Source organism: Falco peregrinus, chromosome Z, assembly GCF_023634155.1.
Source record: "Falco peregrinus isolate bFalPer1 chromosome Z, bFalPer1.pri, whole genome shotgun sequence".
NCBI classification, from domain to species: Eukaryota; Metazoa; Chordata; class Aves; order Falconiformes; family Falconidae; genus Falco; species Falco peregrinus.
The window spans coordinates 45,968,154-45,989,719 of NC_073739.1; the positions used below are offsets into that span (position 1 = coordinate 45,968,154).

The 21,566-nt window shown below is 39.7% G+C and overlaps 1 protein-coding gene across 5 annotated transcripts in view; it reads right to left on the minus strand.

Moving 5' to 3' along the window:
• Positions 1 to 2,290: 2,290 nt before the first annotated feature.
• Positions 2,291 to 21,566, minus strand: part of CEMIP2 (cell migration inducing hyaluronidase 2) — a 57,567-nt gene continuing 38,291 nt past the window's right edge. For all 5 annotated transcript variants that reach the window (XM_005240666.4, XM_027791298.2, XM_055790741.1 and 2 more), the window contains 14 exons: positions 20,080 to 20,208; positions 18,317 to 18,405; positions 16,280 to 16,411; positions 15,762 to 15,797; positions 14,944 to 15,099; positions 12,590 to 12,767; positions 11,885 to 12,100; positions 10,975 to 11,183; positions 10,287 to 10,472; positions 8,908 to 9,127; positions 7,549 to 7,647; positions 6,216 to 6,364; positions 5,363 to 5,469; positions 2,291 to 4,625 (listed from right to left, as the gene is read on the minus strand). In XM_005240666.4, the coding sequence (XP_005240723.1) occupies positions 4,429 to 4,625; positions 5,363 to 5,469; positions 6,216 to 6,364; positions 7,549 to 7,647; positions 8,908 to 9,127; positions 10,287 to 10,472; positions 10,975 to 11,183; positions 11,885 to 12,100; positions 12,590 to 12,767; positions 14,944 to 15,099; positions 15,762 to 15,797; positions 16,280 to 16,411; positions 18,317 to 18,405; positions 20,080 to 20,208 (2,103 nt within the window). In that variant the 3' untranslated portion in view covers positions 2,291 to 4,428. The remainder of the gene's footprint in view (positions 4,626 to 5,362; positions 5,470 to 6,215; positions 6,365 to 7,548; positions 7,648 to 8,907; positions 9,128 to 10,286; positions 10,473 to 10,974; positions 11,184 to 11,884; positions 12,101 to 12,589; positions 12,768 to 14,943; positions 15,100 to 15,761; positions 15,798 to 16,279; positions 16,412 to 18,316; positions 18,406 to 20,079; positions 20,209 to 21,566) is intronic.

Sequence of the window (21,566 nt, forward strand, 5' to 3'; positions counted from 1 at the left end):
GCTGCACAGGGGAAAGGAAGTTCTAACTGTTTATAGCCGTTCTAGTACAGCATTATTACTTATAAACTTGCACACCAAAATAATCCTGAAATATCACTTTATGTTCTGCTTAGAATAAATTACATATAAGGACAGGCCATTGCACGTTATAAGAACATTTCTTCAGAGAAAAATTATAAATCAGGATATTCAGCTGTCACTCCATTCAATTTGGACAAAGATGAGACAAAAGAATTTGCCTCCCAGGCATGGCAAATAATTTGCTTTGTACTTGTAAATACAACAGGAACCAGGAAAGTTTAAAAGTTGGCCTTTAAGGATGGAGTTTATACAGACTGATTACTTTTAAATTTTTCTGTGATATGACCAACACAGTTTCTCACTAGTACACCAAACACAACAACTAGAAACCTTTCCAGAAAAACACAAGTCTCTAGATTTTTTCAGTATGCGTTAAGGGAAAGACACTAAAGCATGTACAAGATGATATATCAGAAGTTAGGCAGATCTCAGGAGCTGCCCAGATTTCTCTCTCCCAAAATTTTTCCTATTGTATTAAAAAACTATTTACTTTTCAGTTCCATCACATAAAAAAGGAGGGGTGGACCTTCACGACTTGCCAGTCCCACCATTCCCAGTCACACAAGTCAACGCCCAGACAAGCTTTTTTCTTTTTAAGCAAGTTAAAATTGTTAATAAAATTTAATATGCAAAATTACAGTACTCCCATATAATTAAAAAGCTTATAAATTTGCTCAAGTCAAAGGTGGCCTTATATCCTTCAATACCAAGTATTATTTAAAAATTTTAACTAACACAAGACACATGAATAAAACAAGGCACTAGAAAAGAAAAAATATGCTTGTGAACTCTAGAAAAGGACAGAACTTTCCCATAAGTTCTGGAACAAGTATGACTAGAAGAGGTGGAAAAGTAATTACTGGGAAAAGCTCACATAAATGCAGTTTTGAAGTTCAGAAGTTACTGCTTTTCTTTGCATATCATAGTTTGGACACTGGGATGACATCAGGATCACCTTAAACACATACAAGTATGACATACCCTTTTGACCTTCATTGACTGCTGCACCATATGACACAGCTGTCACCAAAACCCACCAAAGCCCAAGAGACTGGGCTTTTCAGTCAGAGCTGGGTGACTGTCCCCAAGTGTACATCCTTCCTAAATAAAGTGCAAAGCTGTTGAGGGGAAGGGCAGGAAACCACAGGTCTTGCCCCATCACGTCCTGGGTCAGAAGTTACCCTGGGCTTCAGCTGCCACCACAGTCCCACAATACACAGAATTAAGTCTATCTTTTCCTGAAGCATTTCCTTGCCATCATCCCAACTCTTTAGGGATGGGTCTCCAGCCCCACATATTGTGGATTTTCAGTGGTGCCTTTGGCCAGAGAGAGTGCCTTATTGATAGCACAACTTAAACTGATCCTTGGTCCAAGTAGTTAATTTATTCTTTTGTTGTAGTTAATTTCTTTACTGAAGAATGACACCATTTGAGCAAGGAATGAAAATCAACCTCTTCGTATACAATGCCTAACCACGAAGAGGCAAGTACAGTGCCTTTTGGACTGTCTTTGGGGCAGAGATGCTTCATTTTTAAGATTGCACCGAGTTTCAAGCACGAGCTGAAAAGCATGTGGTTCAGCCCTTGCAGGCTGCAGCAGCTGGTGTGCTTGGAAAGGAGAGGCTAGGCACATTGATACATTTAACTTCACACATCCACAGCGGCACCACCTCTGGAGATGGCTCATGTCTCAAAGCAGAGTCAGCTACAGCTGGTCTTCCACAGACAGAGACTTCGCAGCCTCTCTGGCAATCAGTTCCTGAGCTTGACCACACACTCCGCTGAAGTTTTTCATGTTTATTGCCTGCATTTCGGTGTGTGCCCACTGCCTCTTGTCCTGCGCTGCTGGGCACCATCAAGAATAACCTGGCTTTATCTTCTTTACTCCCGCATGAGGTAGTTATAGACAGGGATAAGATGCCACCGAGTAGACACCAATACCGCGCTGACCCCACCAAGCAGAAATCACACTACACTCAGTTAGCAGCTCAGACCAGCTTTAAAAGATGACAGGACTTGGAGACAGGCCTGTAACTTCAGTCACCATTAGTGTCTTCTTTCCCAGTATTCCCAACTTGTCTCTGAATGACTAGTAGGTTACACTCCATAAACTTCACAGGTCTATTGATGTTTGAAATAAAATAGTTCACAGTATTCATACAGGACACATTACAAAGCTACTTGATCTAAGAACAGAAGAGACAAAAGATTTTATTGCCTTGTCAGATGTAAAAATTTATTTATGCTACTTATCAAGTGTTTAAATTTACATAAAAGACAACACTTCAACTTCAGGTCCAGTTTTCCATCAGTAACCCCTATATCAAAACACCCTTGATACTTCCAAGTACAATTTTTTACAAGATGGCTTAGAACAGCAGAATCTCATAAATAATGGCCGACTTCACAAGCCTGAAGGTCACCACCTCATTGTTATTTCTCTGCCGAGTGTGACCCACAGAACAGCGCAAGTCTTAAAACCATTTCAATCCCCAAACACTATGACTACTGCACATCAGAGCATTTAAATCACATTGCCCTGCATTAGTAACACCAAACATTACAGCTAGACTTAAATATTTACCACATCTCTCCCTAACAAAACACACTTCCCCCCCCCCCCCCCCCCCTTTTTTTTTTTTAAAATGTAACAGGAATTGTGCATCGGAACAACTGCAAAATACACAATCATCCATTTGGCTTGGTTTCACAATAAAAATAAAATCAGACATCTATTTGTTAACTGTATCTCTCATATTGTGTTCCTTTCCCCTCCCCTCTCACTTCAGAAACTACACTAGACCAGACAGTTTAATTGTAGCACTGAGGTAGCATATTTTAATGGAACAGAATAATAGGTCTTCTACTGTGCCTCCTCTCCTTTAAAGCACAAAACAAATCCCCACAGTTTTTCAACTTCTTTGGAGAAGACAAGCGTAGTTCATTTCCAACAGCCACTCCATTTCGAATTCAAAGCACAAAGCATCTCTGAATGGCAGATACATTATACCAGCTAGAATGAGTAAGAACGTATACAAGAAGAAGGAACTATGTTTTACGAGAACTATGGTTACATTTTTAGCTCTATGGCACCTATTGTTCCCTGTTATGAAACATATCTTTACAGTCTCTGAAACTTAATTTCAAAGACTAGTATCCTGAAAAAGGGCAGCTGTGACTCAGTTCTTCTAACTGATTTTCACACTGTCTGCAGCAAGGGCCAAATAACTGCAACAAAACCAAAAAAAAAAAAAAAATCAAACAGACCTAATATAAAATCAATAGAAATTAATGACATGAGTATATTAAAAGAATCAAAGTTAAGGCAAAAGCTATGACATGCTTGAGTAAATTGAGAGCACCTTCCATTCACTAAGAAGTTAAAGTTGCAATAGCCTTAAAAAAACCACAAAACAAAAAACAACCAAACAAAAAAAAAAAAAAACAAAACAAAACCAAAAACCCCAAAAACCCACTGCCAGATTAGAAGCTTAGTTTCATAAAAAACTGAAAATAACAATACCTCAGCTTTGCCCTTCTGGCTAAAAGCTTTAAAAGAAAAAGCTGAAGTCAAGCTGAATTGTAGCCTTAACACCCAGGCTGTTTACTGAAGTAACTCTCACAGACACCTGTGTATTTAGGGGTGAACAGTAAATAGTGACACCAAAGAATGGTAGTCATTTTCTGCTCTGTATGCCACACTGGTACACATAGCCTTGTTCAGCTCTGCTGCATGGTGCACAATCCTCACCCAGCCCCAGGCTGGATCTCTGGATCCCTTCTCTCCATTTTTCATAGAGCAAAGTAAAAATTTTGCTGCAGTTAAAACCCCTTGAGTCAGCTGCATGCGCAGGGGAAATTGGTTTTCAACAACTTGGAAAGCAGACTGAGAATGTAACTGAGCTCATTGCTAAACAAACCCCCAGGAAAACTAAACAGCTGAGGCAAAATGCCTAAGCTGTAATGACCAATTCAAGATGCTTATGGATACTTTAATGTTAATCTTTCAAGTAATCCAAGATGCACTCCAACACGTTATCAAAAATTTAAGGCATTTATGAACACCCTCTTACATAGAAAAGGAGCATGAAACAGAAGGAACTTGTTTACAGTAAATTCCAACATCTAAAAAATCTCTGAAACCTGTTTATACAAATACTAATAAATTCTTTAATATTTTGTACAACTAGAAGGTGCACAGATTGGCATTCAAGCGGTCCATGCTGGCAAATATCTGTCAGACAATAACATGATTTACTTGGATAACAATATAGTTTAAAATGCCATAAATTAAAAAATAAGTTAGTTCACATTTTTTTCCCCCAGCTTTTATGTACATCTTAGTCTTTAATGAGATCGTGTAGCCTTCTTCAGAAGCTCAAGGTCTTTGCGTCGGCTTTTGATTGCTCTGGCACAGCCATACTCTTCCAGTTGTAAAGGGATATACTTTTCTATCTGAACAAGCCCATGCCCAGCAGGACCAGTAAACAGCTTAATCCAGGATGGCGTAAAGTTTCCTCTGAAGCCCAGAAAGGCCAGGCTTCCTGTGACAAAAACAGCTCAGTGTTACCAAACCAGCCAAGCCCATCCAAGCACAACACAGGACCGGCTGCGAAGGAACAGCATGCTCCTCTGAAACTCAGCCCCAGGTTATTCAGGACATCAATCCGCTCTCAGCTTCACATGCACCTCGCAAGGAAATACTGATTTGCAATTTCCTTTTTCAATATTCAGTATTAAGTACTCTGAAACCTTATTTTGAAAACACCAGGACAGTTATGAACCCTTATGAAAGTTATGAGTCCTTTCTCAGCCAGCACTTTTGCCAGGGCCCTGAATGGATGACAGCCACCCCACGTGGTCTATAAAGTGATCATCCCTCCAAATACCAACAGCTTCCCATCTCTACCTCCAGATTCTGTTACAAGAAATACTAGCCCAGCACAGTGTTGCTGTCACTGGCTGAGGCACAAAACACAGGCTTTGGGAAAAAAGCCTGGGCCTCTTTTTCTGTAATACACAGGCACAAAGAACCACGAGGCACTTCTCTGCTTGCAACAAGCTTCACACAATGCCTTTCAGGGCAACGGGAATGGTTTTCTACCCCATCTGCTGAAGGGCTGCCCACCCCCTCCCCCGCAACAGAGCAGCCCACACCAGCGCCAACTGGCAACCATCCCTGCCCAGCTGCATTTTCACACACACTGTGAGAAACCCACCACACCAACGTAAACACACAGACCAAGGCGGTGTCAAAGAAATGTGCAAAATTTCTACCAACCATTGCTCTGAAGATAAGGTGGTTTGGCTGTCCCCAGGGACATTAAGGCTTCTGATAAATTATTAGGAATTGCTACATCACCTCTTGTGCTCAGTAGAACGACAGACCTGCAGCAGAAACGGTGCAGAGACAGCAGCTGTTACAAACACGGAGTCTTCCTAATACGCTACTATATGCTTTTACAGCTAGCTGGCCTCATAGTGCACTTGCTTAAGAGTACTCATGCCATGTCATTTCGTGACATGAAAACAGTCAAACCTCTCTGAAAGCAGTACCTAGAAAAGCACCCACCTATAATTATTTTTTTAAAACTGACTTTTAAATTTAACCTCAAAGTTATTAGAAAATGTTATTTAAATATTGTTTAATATTTTATATAAAAAATCAAGTTTTGATATTGACAAAAATTTAGTATATTAGACTGCAGATTTTCTGACACTAACTATCTTTCTTTGATGATAAGTGGTTTTCTCCCTAGATAGGGAGAAAACAGTATGATCTTGTCACATAGTTCTTGCCAGTGTCCTCAAGTAAACTTATTAACCAAAAAGTTACTGGTTTAGGCAAAGAAGTGTTATTACAAGACGTTTAGTTAAAAAAAAAAAAAATAATTTGTGGTGAGAGACAGGTTAACACTGGAAAATTGTAAGTGTTCAAGATCTGAGTTGCTTTGTCCCCTCAAATAAGGCTAAATGTCTGTTAAAAGGCTCCTATGTTTCTTCTTCCCCTCAACTTAAGATACACGGTTTCCTCACTTCCAGTGCTTCTGTGCAGACATCATTATTTAAATCCTTGAGAGAGAGCAGAGCTACAGCTTACAGGACATACCAGAAATAAACGGTCATTACACTACCTTTGTGGAATTCCAGATTTTAAATATCCATTGACACGTTTAATGTCTACTCCAGAAAATAATTTATTTCCCAATACTGTGCCAGTGCAGGCATCAACTACAACAGTAAGTATACCATTATCCTTGAAGGAAAACATAGTGTCGTTGACCTGAATGGGAGAAGAAAAAAAGAAAACAACTTTTTCTTGCTTTCTTAAAGTTAGTGTGAATCCAACAGCAATTCTAACACACTCCATTAATCTTCATCTAGTTTAGACACAGTGGTGTACTAATTTCCTTAAAAATAATGCTTCTCCCTAGTATCTCCTAATTTTCCCCCTTGAGGAGAAGCTTTCAGGGGGACTTCTGAAATTCCATGGGAGTCTTCAGTTCCTGGCTTCTACAAGGGGACTGTACATTTCAGGTGGCTTACCACCTGCCTCAGTCATCACTCCTGCTTTGGGAAGCCGGAATTCAGGTACTGAACCACCTGGACTCCTTGGCAATAGTACTGTTAATCCATCTCTGCAGCAGCCCTGTTCCAGCCCAGTTTCTTCCTACAGCACTCTTACTGCTTTGGATATGGCACACACATTCCCACAGAAGTTTGCAGCTGCTAAGGTTACACTGTTCATGTGCTAAATTTCTGTCTAAATAAGTTTTACTATTTCAACCAAGCTAACGCACTGATGCTGTGGAATGTAAGCCACATACAGACTTTAAGCTTTGTGGTGTCAGAAGGCCTGCAAACACTGTTTCAGCATCACGTGCAAGTCTCCTTCAGCATCCAAACAGAAAAGTCAAAGTAAACAACTTTTTATACAGTATCACATCACTAGGCTTATCAGGACTGCCTCAGAACAAATACAGAAATCTCTATGGATTCTTTAGTAATTGCTATTTTAAGGGTTTTTAGCAAAGCTTAATGGCTTGAATCACTTATAAACTCACCAATCCGTTACTGCAAAAATAATTTCAACACAGATTCAACTAACAGGTTGTTTGGTGTTTGGGGTTTTTTTTTTTTTGTTTTGGTGGGTGTGGGTTTTTTTTCCAAAGCAGCCATCAATAAATGTACACTCATCCAGATTTCAGCATCAATCTGAAGATTTTAAACTCTCCATTACTGGTACAATTTTCACTCCCATCAGGAATGGATTAGAATACAAAATGGAGCTTTGGAGTCTCATTTTCCAAGGTTAACGCATCATCTTTTTGACTGTTTGGTTTTTAAACTAGGAATCAATGCTTGTCATTCACGTGAAGTGAGGTCTAGCATTATGTAGAGCGGTACAACTGTTGTAATACAAATTGCCAAAAAGCAAGATAGAAGAAAACCATAAAGAGTACTTACAGAAATAAATGCTTGCTGACCTCTGCTCAACTCCTTTTTACCAGATGAATGAATCTGCACATGGAGGTAGTTTTTGTGAGGATCGCTGGTGAATACCACCTGGATATCAAACAAACCCCGTTAAGTACACATAGTCATGTGTCTTCAAAGCTTTATCACAGAATCGTTTAGGTTGGAAAGAACCCTTAAGATCAGAGATCATCTGTTAACCTAGCACTACCAAGTCCACCACTAAACCATGTCCCTAAGCACCACATCTACACATCTTTAAAATACCTCCAGAGATGGTCACTCAACCACTTCCCTTGGCAGCCTGTTCCAGTGCTTGACCACCTTTTCAGTAAGGAAATTTTTCCTAACATCCAGTCTAAAAACTTTCCCTGGTGCAACGTGAAGCCTTTTCGTCTCGTTCCATCGCTTGCTACTTGGGAGAAGAGACGGACACTCACCTGGCTACAACCTCCTGTCAGGGAGCTGTAAAGAGCAATGAGGTCTCCCCTCAGCCTCCTTTTCTCCAGGCTAAACCGCCCCCGTTCCCTCAGCCGCTCCCCGTCAGACTTGTGCTCCAGACCCTGCACCAGCCTCGCTGCCCGCTCTGGCCACGCTGCAGCACCTCAGCGTCCCTCTTGCAGCGAGGGGCCCAAACCTGAACACAGCGTTCGAGGTGCGGCCTCACCAGTGCCCAGGACAGGGGGACCATCGCTGCCCTGGCCCTGCTGGCCACACTGTGTCTGGTACCAGCCAGGGTGCTGCTGGCCGCCTTGGCCACCTGGGCACGCTGCCTGATCATGTTCAGCTGGCTGTCAATTAACACCCCCAGGCCCTTTTCTGTCAGGCAGCTTTCCAGCTGCCAGACAATCACACCAGGCAATTGCTCCAACAAATGCATCCATTTGTCGGTGCCATTATTTATGGTACTAGCAAAGCTAATAAATATAATGATGTATAGGTGTAACCCATTTTATTCCTTACTTTCCATATTTTTCTCAGCTTGTATAGATAAAATGGAAAATGCAGCTTCAAGTTCATGCTAATAAGCAAAGATTGAAAAAAGAAGTTTGGCCAAAAGCATGTAGATCTTTGTGGCTGAGCTATCCTACATGTAATACAGACAATACTATAGTACAAGACACCAGACCTACCTATGTCCCTTCTCTGTAGCACTCAGAGGTGAAGCAGTATTTTTCAAGGAACAAAAACTGAAACCTTTGTGCTACAAGAGACTCCCTGCCTCTAGCATACAGGAGACTAACAACATGACCATCATCCTGTGCTGAAAGACTGAAATTCTGCCTTAAAGGAAGTAGATGGCAATACCAGCTACACAGTTCATGAAAGTTTTTGCTTAATTTATTTTACCTGAGTTGTGCCACACTTTGTACATGGTACAGTAGTTTTTACCGGCATCTGTTTTGTGACCGTTGGTCCTTGGTAGTACTTTGGGTAAGCTTTTGACATGCAGTTACTGATCCCTTTTGCTGAATCTTTGGTCACAATCTTGATCCTTTCACATCCCTGAGATGAGCAATAACTGTGACCATCCCTATTATATTTGGCTTGAAGAAATAAAAACAGTAATCTACACAAAAGGGGGAAAAATAATCTAGATCAGTTGCTGGAAAGATAGGTATTTATGTTAAACCTTAACAGCTATATTTCAGGACTTTCAGAAGCAGAGGAACTACAGTATTCACTTCTGTACTATTGTTCACACTTCTCCAAAGTATTTACTATTTAGAGTTAGGAAGTTTCTACTGACATATTTGAAATTCCCAACAATTAAAGGAGACATCATTACAAACACGTATGCTTTGAAAAGAACAACCACTCCTCAAATCAGTGGCTTGCAGGAAACAAAAAAGAAACTGCAGAGCATAAATGTTTTCTTTGATCATAGATCTTTGCAGATACCCAGCAGTAACTGTTTGGATGTTCAGCTGCACCCACCAGCACTGGACAATGTAATTGTACTGTTACAAATGCCTGGAAATGCAATTTAGAGGATAGCAGTCATTGATTTTCACGTACACAGAGACTGGTACTTCTGCTGCTATATATTCGATCATTATCACTGTAGCTCTTAGACAAAAGAAACTTGAATGTCTTCTCAAAAGCTACATTTATCTGTGTATTTACTACAGACAGACAAAGTAGCAGATGTGGGAATGAAATAAATAAGAGAACAAATTCTAAGTTAAAGATCAACATTTGAAAAACACACGAACAACATATGTAGGACTTATTTACTCCAAGTTGACCATATCTTAAACCTCTCAGAAGGATCTCAATGGACTCTTGTCAGAAATACTCTTGAAAGAGAGACTAGGACTTTTAAGTACTTTCAAGAAGGTTGGAAGTGGATTAGGATTTTCACAAATACATTCTTAAAATTTTCTTAAAAAATTCTGGGATATTTCTAGGAGGCACTAATTTTCTTTAAAGACTTAGAAGTTACTTCCTGAAAGTCAGTGCTCTGCAGCACACCAGATACCACATTTTCGCCAGGCACAAGGTAGGAAATATCTGTGGCAACTGTAGCACTCTTGGGAAAGTATGTCAATGACACCCACTGTATTTGGGAGACTCAAAGTCATATACTCTTTCAAGTAGGCTTTAGTCTCCTCTGCAGCAGCTTTCCTCTTATGCAGGTGTCTCAATCAGTTGCTTTTAACAGTATCAAACTGCACCTTTTAAAGTTAAACAGCATCTTCCAATAGGGTCAAGTTACAAGGAGTTACCCAGTACTGTTGTCAAAGTAAAACTTCCTGTCTGATCGACTCTTTTCCAGCTCCATCATTGAAGATACAGGCATGTAGCGCTCTATCTTGCTTGACAGAGCAGATGACCGCCTTTGAAAGGTTTCCAATACTATAACAAAATCTGTATTTGGTTGATAACAAAGACCAACACGAATCCAGTCATTCCTGAAAACAAAATAAGATGCATGAGTCACCATAGGAACAGTTTAGTTGACAATACGCACAAAGTAACAGGAACGCAAAGAGCTCCCAAACCCTCAACCAGATCTTTCTTCCACTCTCTACACAGTGTTTCATTATAGTAACTTTGATACTTTCAGGATACATTAAATGTCTAAAGTGTAAAATCAAGTAAGTTTATCTGACAACAAAATCAAGAATGCTAAATAAACTATCCAGCTCCAGTTCTGCTCAACTTCACTATTTGTACATTTTCTTGTCCAAAGGGGTTTCCTTAACAACATCGTACCAGACAAAAGTTTAACTTCAGTGCAGGTCTACCACTTAAACTCTTTCATTTCATACTTTAGTACTTGTAATTATGAAAAAAAACCCAACCCAAGATCCAGTCTTACTGATGGTTGCAAACTCTCATGCATGTTAATTCTGCAGGACATCACTTCAGTATTGCCTTACGGATCAATGACATGAAAGATAATAAACATACTTGTTAAAGTTAATGAGATAAAGATAGGTGACGTTTGGAGCTTTTCCATTCCAATGTATTGTGTAGCCCTTTTGGAGCATCACTACTGGCTGGTATTGCTGAAAGACAGCTTTCTGATTAATACCTCGAAGAACCATGGGATTGGCTGGGTACTCATCTCGTACAATAGTCATAGAAAGATTCTGTCCATTCCAGGTTTGGATGTAAACCTGTAAGATGTTAAGGAGGATGAAAAGAAAGAGGAAAGATTTGGACACTATGCAAAAGGAAATGAAATAGTGAAGAATAATTAGCATGTTAATAGCTAGAGCACTGCAATTTGATGTTCTGAGTTGTGCCATACATGAATAACTTCTGAAGAAGAGCCCTATTTGAAAAACCACTGTAGATTTTGCTGATTTTAACAGACAAAAAAAAAAGGGGGTGGGGTGGAGGTGGGTGTGAAAATAGAAAGATAATCAACTATGGTACTTGGCCAAACTCATACAGAATGGGAACCAAAATGGAAATGAAACCTATGCGAGATTTGTATTCAGAAGGTGGTATTTAAAAAAAAAAAGACCCTTAAAACCCTCTCTGTGGAAAAAACACAGACAGAACTCCAGTGGAAGAAAAACACTTCCAACACAAAAATGTTCTAGTAGATAGAGCTGCAACGTAGAACTCCTGGCACACGTACACATTTGGTTTTACCTTGCAGCATCTAATACTGTACTCCCAGCTAGTGTGCTGAAAGGAACATGATATACGTAACTGGCTGTAAAGTGTAATATGTGTAAAAATATTTTTAAAACACCAAGGAATTATGAAGTCCAAAGATAGGTAATTTTGTAGTTCTTACACCCCCCCGCCTCCAGAAGTTGCTCATATTGTAGATTTGCCCCAGTCAAAAAGCTGCAAGACTACTAGCCTGTGCATAGGTTCCACTGCAAACCACTCCATTCCATTCTGTGATATTAACACATTTGGGGTGTTGAATCAAGTAGTTATCCATTCTGCCCACATAGGTATCCTTGTAGTCAGTCACTGAACCATCTAAATCATGGAATATTGAGTTCTTGTCACCATCCAGATCTCCTTCTTCAAACCAAGGACCAGGCTTTCCAAAGAAGACTTTCAAAGAAACCTGGCAACAACAATTAAAATATTCATTTTTTTTCTCCAAGCGAAGCACGGACTAACATGCACACCTACAGAAACACAGGAATGTGACAAATTGATTAAAAAAACTTATGTTAAGGACAGTGGGATCTTGCAAAACAGACATCTTGACTTTTAGTAAGTCTCAGATCAGCTCTTGCTTCTGAACAGTGCTAATATTTGTAACTGAAAATTTATTACTAAGGATACACCAAACCTTACAAAAATCTTCTTTCAGCTTTACCATTAGCCATGAAAGAGATCATTATGGCAACACACCCAACATCTCTCTTGGTACTAGTTTTTGCTTGGGAGATAAGGGATACACCTTGGTGACTTCTACCCAAGAGAGAAACTCTGGGGTAGGGATGCATGGAAAAGATGACCTAGGGCCCTAGAGACTTATTTTAAATACAGGTAAAAAAAAAAAAAAAAGTAACCTGCAAGAATAAAACAAAGCCTGTAATAAACTTACGTTCGGACCAAACTTCAGAAGAGAAATGTTGTTTTTTGGTGTCATCTGCCATGGATTTTTCATCAAGAATCCAACTGCACTGGTAAATCTGTCTGGAGTTGGCACGAAGTTTTTGAATGTGCACTTGGTAAGGTGAATAGGTCCATCATAAATTTGAAAGCCTCTGATTGGAAATGTCCTGTTAATGGAAGCAAGTATTTACAGCATTCTGTAACATAACCCGTAAAAAGCTTGAATCTGTGTCATAAATAAATTTCCTCTCAGAGGAATCAAGTGACATTAAGAGAATCACTTGTGGATTAAATTTAAACAAAATCTTGTTTCTGCACTTATCTAAGGAGTCAAAAAATCCTCCATTCTTTTGAATTCTCCTGTTAGAAGAGCTATTGCTGTCCATTCACAAATATGTCCCTTTCCCAATCCAGGAAATACAGCAGGAGAATATCACCTGACCACGGCAGCTGGGAGAGTGCCTGTAGACTGGAGGAAAGCAAATATCAGTTCTAACTTCAAGAAGGAACACCTAAGGGAAATGCAGGCTGGTAAGCCTCAGCTTGACCCCTGGGAAAGTAATGCAGGAGCTAAACCTGGAAACCAAGGCACAATAAGGACAAGAAAATCATCAGGAGTAATCAGCATGGATTCACCAAGGAGCAGTCATGCTTGACCAACTTGATAAACTTCTGTGATGAAACGACTGGCCTGGTAGCTGAGGGGAGAGCAGTGCACATGGTCTACCTAAACTTCAGTAAGGCTTTTGACACTGTGTCCCGTAAGTTCCTGATGAAGTATGCGCTGGACGAGAGGACAGCGAGGTGGATTTAAAACTAGCTGAATGGTTGGGCCCAGAGGTGGTGGCATGAAGTCGGCTTGAAGGCCAGTAACCAGTGGTGCACCCCAGGGATCAATACTGGGTCCAATTTTGTTCGATATCTTCAACAGTGATCTTGATGATGGGGCTGAGTATACTCTCAGGAAGCTTGCAGAGGGCACAAAACTTTGAAGAGCAGCTGATACACTAGAGGGTCACACTGCCATCCAGCTAGACCTCGACAGGCTCGAGAAATGGGCAGATGGGAAAGTCATGATTCAACATGGGGAAATGCAAACTCCTGCACCTATGGAGGAACAATTCTATACACCAGTGAAAAGGAACTATGGCTCCTGACAGACCAACTTGACCATAAGCCAACAATGTGCCCTTGCCCCAAAGGGGCACATGGCACCCAGGGCTGCACTGGAAGGAACATTGCCAACAGAGAGAGAGAGGTGATCCTTCCCATTTTTCAGCACTGGTGAAGCCATACCTACAGTGCTTGTCCCCAGTACAGACAAACATGGAGCTACTGGAGGAAGTCCAGTAAAGGGCCACAAAGTTTATGAAGTGCGTGGAACACCTCTCACAGGAGCAAATGTTGGGAGATCTCAAGACTGTTCAGCCTGGGGCAGAGAAGGCTCAGGTGGGAATCTCATCAATATGTAAAAATCTCTGAAAGGAGGGTGCAAAGACAACAGAGACAAAGACAACAGCTCTTTCCAGTACTGCCCAGTGACAGGACCAGAGGCAAGGGACACAAGCTGAAAAACAGGAGGTCCTTCCTGAACATAAGGAGAAACTTTGTCATTCTGAGGGTAACTGAGCACTGGCACAGGTTACCCAGGGATGTTTTGGAGTGTCCATCCTTGGAGATATACTAAAGCTGCCTGAACATGGTCCTGGTCGACCAGTTCTTAGATGGCCTTTCCTGAGCAGGCATGTTGGACCAGGTGACCTCCAGAGGTCCCTTCCAACTTCAACTGTTCTGTGATCCTGCTCAACTAGACTGAGTATCTCATATATCACCGTCACATTAACTTCTTCCCTCTAAATGGCTGAGCAGCAAAAAACACCAGGGCAGCCTAGACATACCTCACCCTCTTTTCCTATTCTGTGGCAAGGGCAGGACTTTGCACTACATTAAACAAGCACCACAGCAAGCCAGAGAGAAAAGAAAAGGAACATGGTCACATATTGGGATTTGTCACAGAAAGACTGTAGCTTCAGGTCCTAAACTGACCCCTGAAATCCTTTTACCAGAAAGCTTTTCCTTTCACTCTTCCAGGCATAAATGTTGCTTAAGACTAAGCTTTCATTAAGTAGGATAACATCAATCATTACAGAAAAGTGACCTGTGGTAGCACAAGATGAAAACTGACTCAGTAAAAAGGCAAAAGTGTACAGAAAGTGTTAAAAAGAAAGTGTCACCTTCAGTAAAGTCCCAATCTCTCACAGCTCAAGCAAGAAGGGTGTTTACATGTGATACAGAGAATGTGTGTTACATCACTTCTACCTCCTTCATTCATAACATACTTACCGATTTCTAGGCAGAGTGCGCGCCTTGTTGTCTATTCCTCCAGTTCCCGCATATTTGTTCTGGCCACCTGGAAACCCGTAATTCTTGCTCTCACCTATGAACAGTGACTCAGATACTTCCTGGCTGGCACCTTCATCATTTGGGAAGCTCCCATCGCTATCAAAGCAATGTCAGAGATAAGCTTTTACTAGCAGATGAACACGCCAAGGCATAGTCCTACTTTTAGTTCTGTAAAAGTCCTGCTAAAGCAGCCCAGACTTCATTTACAACACACAGAACAATAAACTTAATGATTAACAGTATTACAGGCTATTTGAAACATTAGCACAGCATTACATTTTCTGTCTCCCTTGTAGCACAGCACTCTTTTAGACCCCACTTTTGCAATCCCAGAACCAGTTTGTCATAATCTAAAGGGCAGCAACTTTGGCTTACTACCGAAGTTACCCGATTCTTTTTTATTAGACTCTGCCCCCTCTTAAATGTTCATCCCCTTTTCCATTAGTCTCTCAACTGTTCAGAAGGAAAATCAAAACTGCCTAAGGAACCATACAATACCAAAGATACTGGGGTAATCATTACCCTCCTGGTGGAAGGGCAGCAAGATGTGGTGTAAGCCAAGCACAGGCTGAATTAAAGTGCAAGCTTTGGCAGCTGCATCAATCTACATCCTTTAAAACATCATCTGTACCACTGGAAATAGAATGAGGCCCAAAAATAAAACTATATGCTTAAGTATACCTGTTAATTTTGATAGATGTGTGTTTTATAAGCTTCTAGGCAAGAAAAAACAGAAGTGATTAACAGGAAGTACTCACCTAGCAAATGTTAAACCTATTCCATTGTCTGCAAACCTAAAAGAAAGTTCAAAGCTTCAGTCATGTTTTCTGGATTATCCTACAATAAACTAAGAGTGCATCCTGCTATGCACTGAAGAAAGCTTGAATTTTTCTATTAATGGAATTCAGTATCACCACACAACTCTTACAAAAACATTGCTGTTAAAAAAAAAGTCAAGTAATCTTCTACATATTTTATGCAGGACACAAGACTTCAGGGAAACCATAGATACCTCAGTATAAATTTACTGTCTCTAACAGCTTCTAGACTTTCTATTACATAGTTTCTTTTTGTCAGTTAAGGCACGTTCTCATCTAATCACATATAAATTTGTTTCATTTGAAATAGTGGGCTGGTGTTAAAGCAGTTTAGATACTGCGAAGTTCCTCACGATACATGAATCTTCCCTTATGACTCCGTTGTAATGCACTTTCATAAACAAAGCTTCAGGGGAAACTTCTAAACAACATGCAGCTGTTTGCTTCTGGATACCTACCCAGAGTTTTGAATGAGGATATCCCCTCCCCTGACCCAGGCACCATGATCATTGTTTTTGAAAGCAATTAATCTGTCAATCAGGGCAGCAACTCGGGGCTTTTCAGGATCTGCATCTTGGTGAGGTCGAAACCTGGGACAGATAAAAACCCGAACACTCCATATAAGAATACTGTTTGTTTTACACGTGTGTCTTGTATGCTGAGCTGAGAGAGCCTGAAAGATAAACACTCATGCTCATCTGATGGGCAAAATGCACTTTGCTTCCTGTTTGGAATGACAGAAGTCAAAACCAGATGCAACTCTAGCTCTCTTATTTATAGAAAAGTGTCTTCAGAGTATAATGAAGCAGGAACATAAAACTCTTTACTAGTAACTCTCACAGTCTTTTGCTCAATCTCCATGAGCTTTCTTTAGCAGCATCTCATATCCTTTTCTTGCCTTTTTTTTTTTTTTTTGTCCTCCCCAAAGTACTTTCTCCCCACTTGCACTGTAGCATTAATGTGAAAGTTTGTTGGAGGGAATTAAAGCTCCTTGGAAGAACACACAGGGCTGGCATGCACTGTCCAAAAGAAAGCTGGAGGATTGTCTTAACTGCTCCTTCCAATCTTTCAAACTCTCGATGTTGAGGAACGCTTCTTCTTTGAGCACACCTGAGATATTTTTCTATTCCAAACCAGACACTCTGCACTGCTACCAGGATGGTCTGGTACATTAGGGCTGGAATCTATTTTAGACAGCAGGATTAAAGACTGGTAGAAGCTTTCACTTGCCCAGAGAAAAATACATTAAAAAAAAAAAAAAAAAATTACAAAAATGCATCTTGAGTGGGTGAAGATACATCATGCACTCTAATGTGGATCTGCCCTTTGCCTGCCTCCCACCTCACCCCCTAAAAGCAGAGGAAGAGGAGAACATGTGAATGTTTGGTTTTGACAGTCTCAGGCTCCTCAATTAATGTTTAAACCCCTCCAGTTTGGTTTCACGTACGATTAGTGGCCTCATGTAGTTACAGAGTGCCTCGTTACCTCTTCGGCTGCTGTGAAACATGAACCCCATCTCATGCACTGAATTTCTCGCGTCCTCTGTTGATACCCTGTCAACACACTACAGGTTCTCACAGGGCATTCTGCCCCTCCTACCTTCCTTTTGACTACCTGTTATGACTGAAGTAATCCAGAAGGTTATATGGGTTTTCTGTCAAAGCTTTGAACTAGCAACTTCATTTCCAAATCATGACATTTCGAGTGTCACCAAAATCAGGAACTTTCCTCTCTGCATCTGGCAACTATCACTTAACTATCCTCACCCTAAACACAAGTTGTTCAGAAATGATCTTATGAACTGTTATTTTCAGTCTTAATGCTTAGCTGTCACAATAAAGTATTGATGGGTACAGTTATCCAATACTGTAAATTGACCACTATCCCAGGCTATTTTATTTGAAGATCGGGACAAGACTAACAAGGCACAATATAACCTGGAATTTTCCTAGACTCTCCCATTATTTTTTTCTTCCTTTTACAAAGTGAGAAGTGTGGTTGGTTGTACTATCTCTGCAAATAGCCTTCAGTAAAAATGTACCACTGAGCTAAGATCTCAAAGTCTGGAACATACAACAGGAAGCATTCAGCAGTAAGAAAGGCAAGTGGATGTATTACTTGGCTCTATCAAGCCTTTTTTTAAACAATTACTTATTGTTATAAGCAGATTTTAAAGTAAGACTGTACTTTCAGCATCAATTCCAGAAAATTCTTTAAGCATGACTGTAGAACACATTTAAAACAATGTATTTTAAGAGGCTGAAAAGTACCCTGAGCAAGTGCTCAGAAGAAACAGCAAGTCCTTTAAGGCACACCACGCTCTGTTGTTCCCAAAACAGATGAATTACTGAGGGAAAATAATATATATGGACTTATTATTCAGTTATTATTTACAGATAGTTGTATTGTTTTAAAAAATGTTTTGCTCATGTGAATGTAAGAGCTATCTCAGAAATTTGTCATTTTTCACTCACTTGAAAGACAATATCCTTTACCTTGCATTGTTGTCCAAACAAAGATATTCTCTGGGATCGTCAACGCTAGCATTAGTTGTTTTAACACCCTTATCAATGAATAAACCAGCCTGAAACAAGCAAAGAAAATTCATACTACCCAAAACTGAAGACAGAGTAAACGTTAATTTTTTTATTAATTTAAACTTTACATTGCATTCAATACATGTATTAGAAATTCAGATCTTTCCCTTTGCCCTTAATTGACATACTCTCTAAGGAAAAAACAGCATCTGTGTATGCTTATTTGGGCAGAGGAAAAGAATTGCCTAGGACTTAAAAAAAAAGTAATGGCAAATTATTAAAGTTCATTTCAGATTTCTTTCACAACATCTAACTATTTAATGTTTTATACTTATTTCCAGATGCTGTTCTGGAAAATCTGGAAGCCAATCTTGTGGTGAATTCAAAATATTGCCACAAACTGAAAAAAAAAAACCAAAACCAAATAAAAAAGCACTGTGAAAAATGCTTTGTGTTTCACTTTAAAATTAAACTACCTTCACCACTGAAGCTCATTTTTGCCCAAGATTCATCAACTTAAAACTCTATAATCCAGCATAAAATAATTTACTTGAGAAAAGAGAAGCAGAGGGAAGCATTTGTTTAACCTGAATTACATATACAATTACCTGCAGGTACTTTCACCTCTGATCCTAATTATGATTACACCTGAGTGCTCCTACTCGTGTAGATCCTCAGACCTGCCAGTAGTTCGCTCTTTTTAACATGTAATTTTAGCACACAAACTGCTACTCTTGTTTAAATATAATACTAGTCATACAGCTGAAACCCTTTTCTTTACAATGCACTTCTACATTCAGTCTGTTTTAGTTCCAATCTGAACAAATTCTCCATAGTTCCAAATACATCATTAACACTGCTTAAACGCTACATAAAACAGTGCATCATTTCTTAGTATCCCAGACACCCAACTGTCAAGTAAAGTCAGTTTCACTTGGGGAAAAAAAAAAATCCAATAGTGTTCCTGAACTTTATCAGGTAAACTTTAAACACAAATAAATATTCACAGTTAGGTGGATTTTTAAATGTCATTATATTTTTATATTATATATGCACAAACACACACACACAGAGCAGCTAGATTCCAAATGGAAATCATTGATTTAAGGACTTTTAACTTCACTTAGCTGAATGTGGAAAAGAGAAAGTCACATTAATAAAACGATGCTGAATGCCTATATCTAGGCTGAGAAATCTCCTCAAAAAAAAAAAATGTTGCCATTGGCCAGGCTCCTGAAGGCAACCTCAAAGCTTAATGTCTGGTCAGAGACCATGCCACCATGTGCAAACACCTGAGTTACTGTATATTAGAGACTCAGAAACAAGTCACAGCTACCCCAGGAAGCTCTTAGATGAATCACAACTGTAATCAACTTTGATGCTCCAAGGGTCAGCTTTCTTCAGTGTAGCAAACAATGCCATCAGTAATAGAGTAGCATCTGAAATGCTACTTCTGAGAAAATGTATTTCATTAGAAATATTAATTGATCTTGTTTGTGCCTTATGAGGCTATTAAACACAGCAAATACTTGAAATGTGGCAAGAAACTATACACATGCTGAATATACGCTGTTCTCCAATACCTGGAGAGAACCACACGGTTCAAACAGCATGAAGCCCTCACCCAACCAGCTCAAAATGTAAACAGACCTAAAAAGTCCTAATATAGGATAGTTACAAATAAATAACTTAATTATTTTTTTAATGAGGCAATACATTACCTTAAAATTAGAATGAACTCTGTTGTTATAGAAGATTCCTAGGGGTGTAAGCTCTGACTTGGTTTCAATGGCTAAACTATGAGAATCTCCTGTAGCAACCCTGTGGAACAAATACCATATTCCAGCATCCTGCAAGTAAGGAGAGAATGACATTCCTTGTAAGTGAGTGTGATACTACTATCAGTGCTGGTGGATCTAATTACAAAATAAGTGTATGCTAAGTTGAACCTGGATATTTTAAGTAAGGAAGCAAATAAGAATATGTCCCAAACCAACTGTGCCCAATGGAATATATTTTTCAAAATAAAGTCTCCAAACAACTGCCTAGTAAGAAAGTAGAAGTCTGCAAAAGGCTATAGTCTAGTGCATAATATGCACTAAGAAGCGTTCTGCTTCTCAATGAAGCCATGTAACACCACACAATTAAGATCCTCTAATAATTCAAACCAGAAAAGTATCAGAGTTAATGTAATTTTTGCATTTCAGTTATATTTCATCACACGCACTTGATCTTCCTTTGTTTATAATAAATAATACCATTTACAGTAAAATACTCAAAGCCCCTCCTCTCCTCCTTACTGTTACAATCTGACTAAGGTTTGTTCATTTCTGCTTACATCAGAATTTAATGACACAGCCAAAAAACACACAAAAGCTTTCAGAAGGGGAAAAAAGCACATCAAGAAGTCTGGCCAGTTGCAGAGCACTGTGCCAATAACATGCAATAATAATTTCAGCATCTGTTCATTTTCTCTACTTCTTCAACATCCCTGCTCTTTATCTGCTAAGCAAGACCCAAAAGTTCCCCTTTCAAGCATATCTTGGTTCACTAGAGGTGGCATCATGACAGCAGCTGCACAGCAGATACCTACAAACATGAAAAAATATGCCTGACCACATGCTCTATGCCTTCATGCAATTATTTTTTTATTTTACAAGGCACATCAAAGGGTTAAACAGTAGGTAAAGAAACACTGCATGCAGAGTGTTCCATCTCATGAAAAATAATCATCATTATCCTCCTGTTCAAGAAACGTGGATAAAGCCAATTTTAAGCCAGCTTAGAGGAGTTCACGCATTTCACTCTGAGAACAGACTCATTTTCCAAGCAGTCCTGGAAATTCTGCTTCTCTGTAACATATTCCCATCCATGGTGATGACACACTTTGACATTTCTGGTGATTAACAATTCCAAAGAAAATGTGGATGTTCCATTAATAAAAATACCAAAATATTACTTCACATATAATTAAATACAGCTCTGTGCTTGGCAGACTCAAGTAATTTTTTTCCAAAACACATCCTGATGCTTGGAAAAGTTTAATAAACTTAAAAGCTCCTTAAGTACTTGTGAGGATTCAGAAAAATTAAAAGTTCCCTGCCCCCCTTCCCCTCGCTACAGCTCCAATAAAAGAAACATCTATGAAGCTTACAACAGGCTTCATTGTGCCATGAAGGAGCTGCAGGGGGTGGGAGGGCAATGGAAT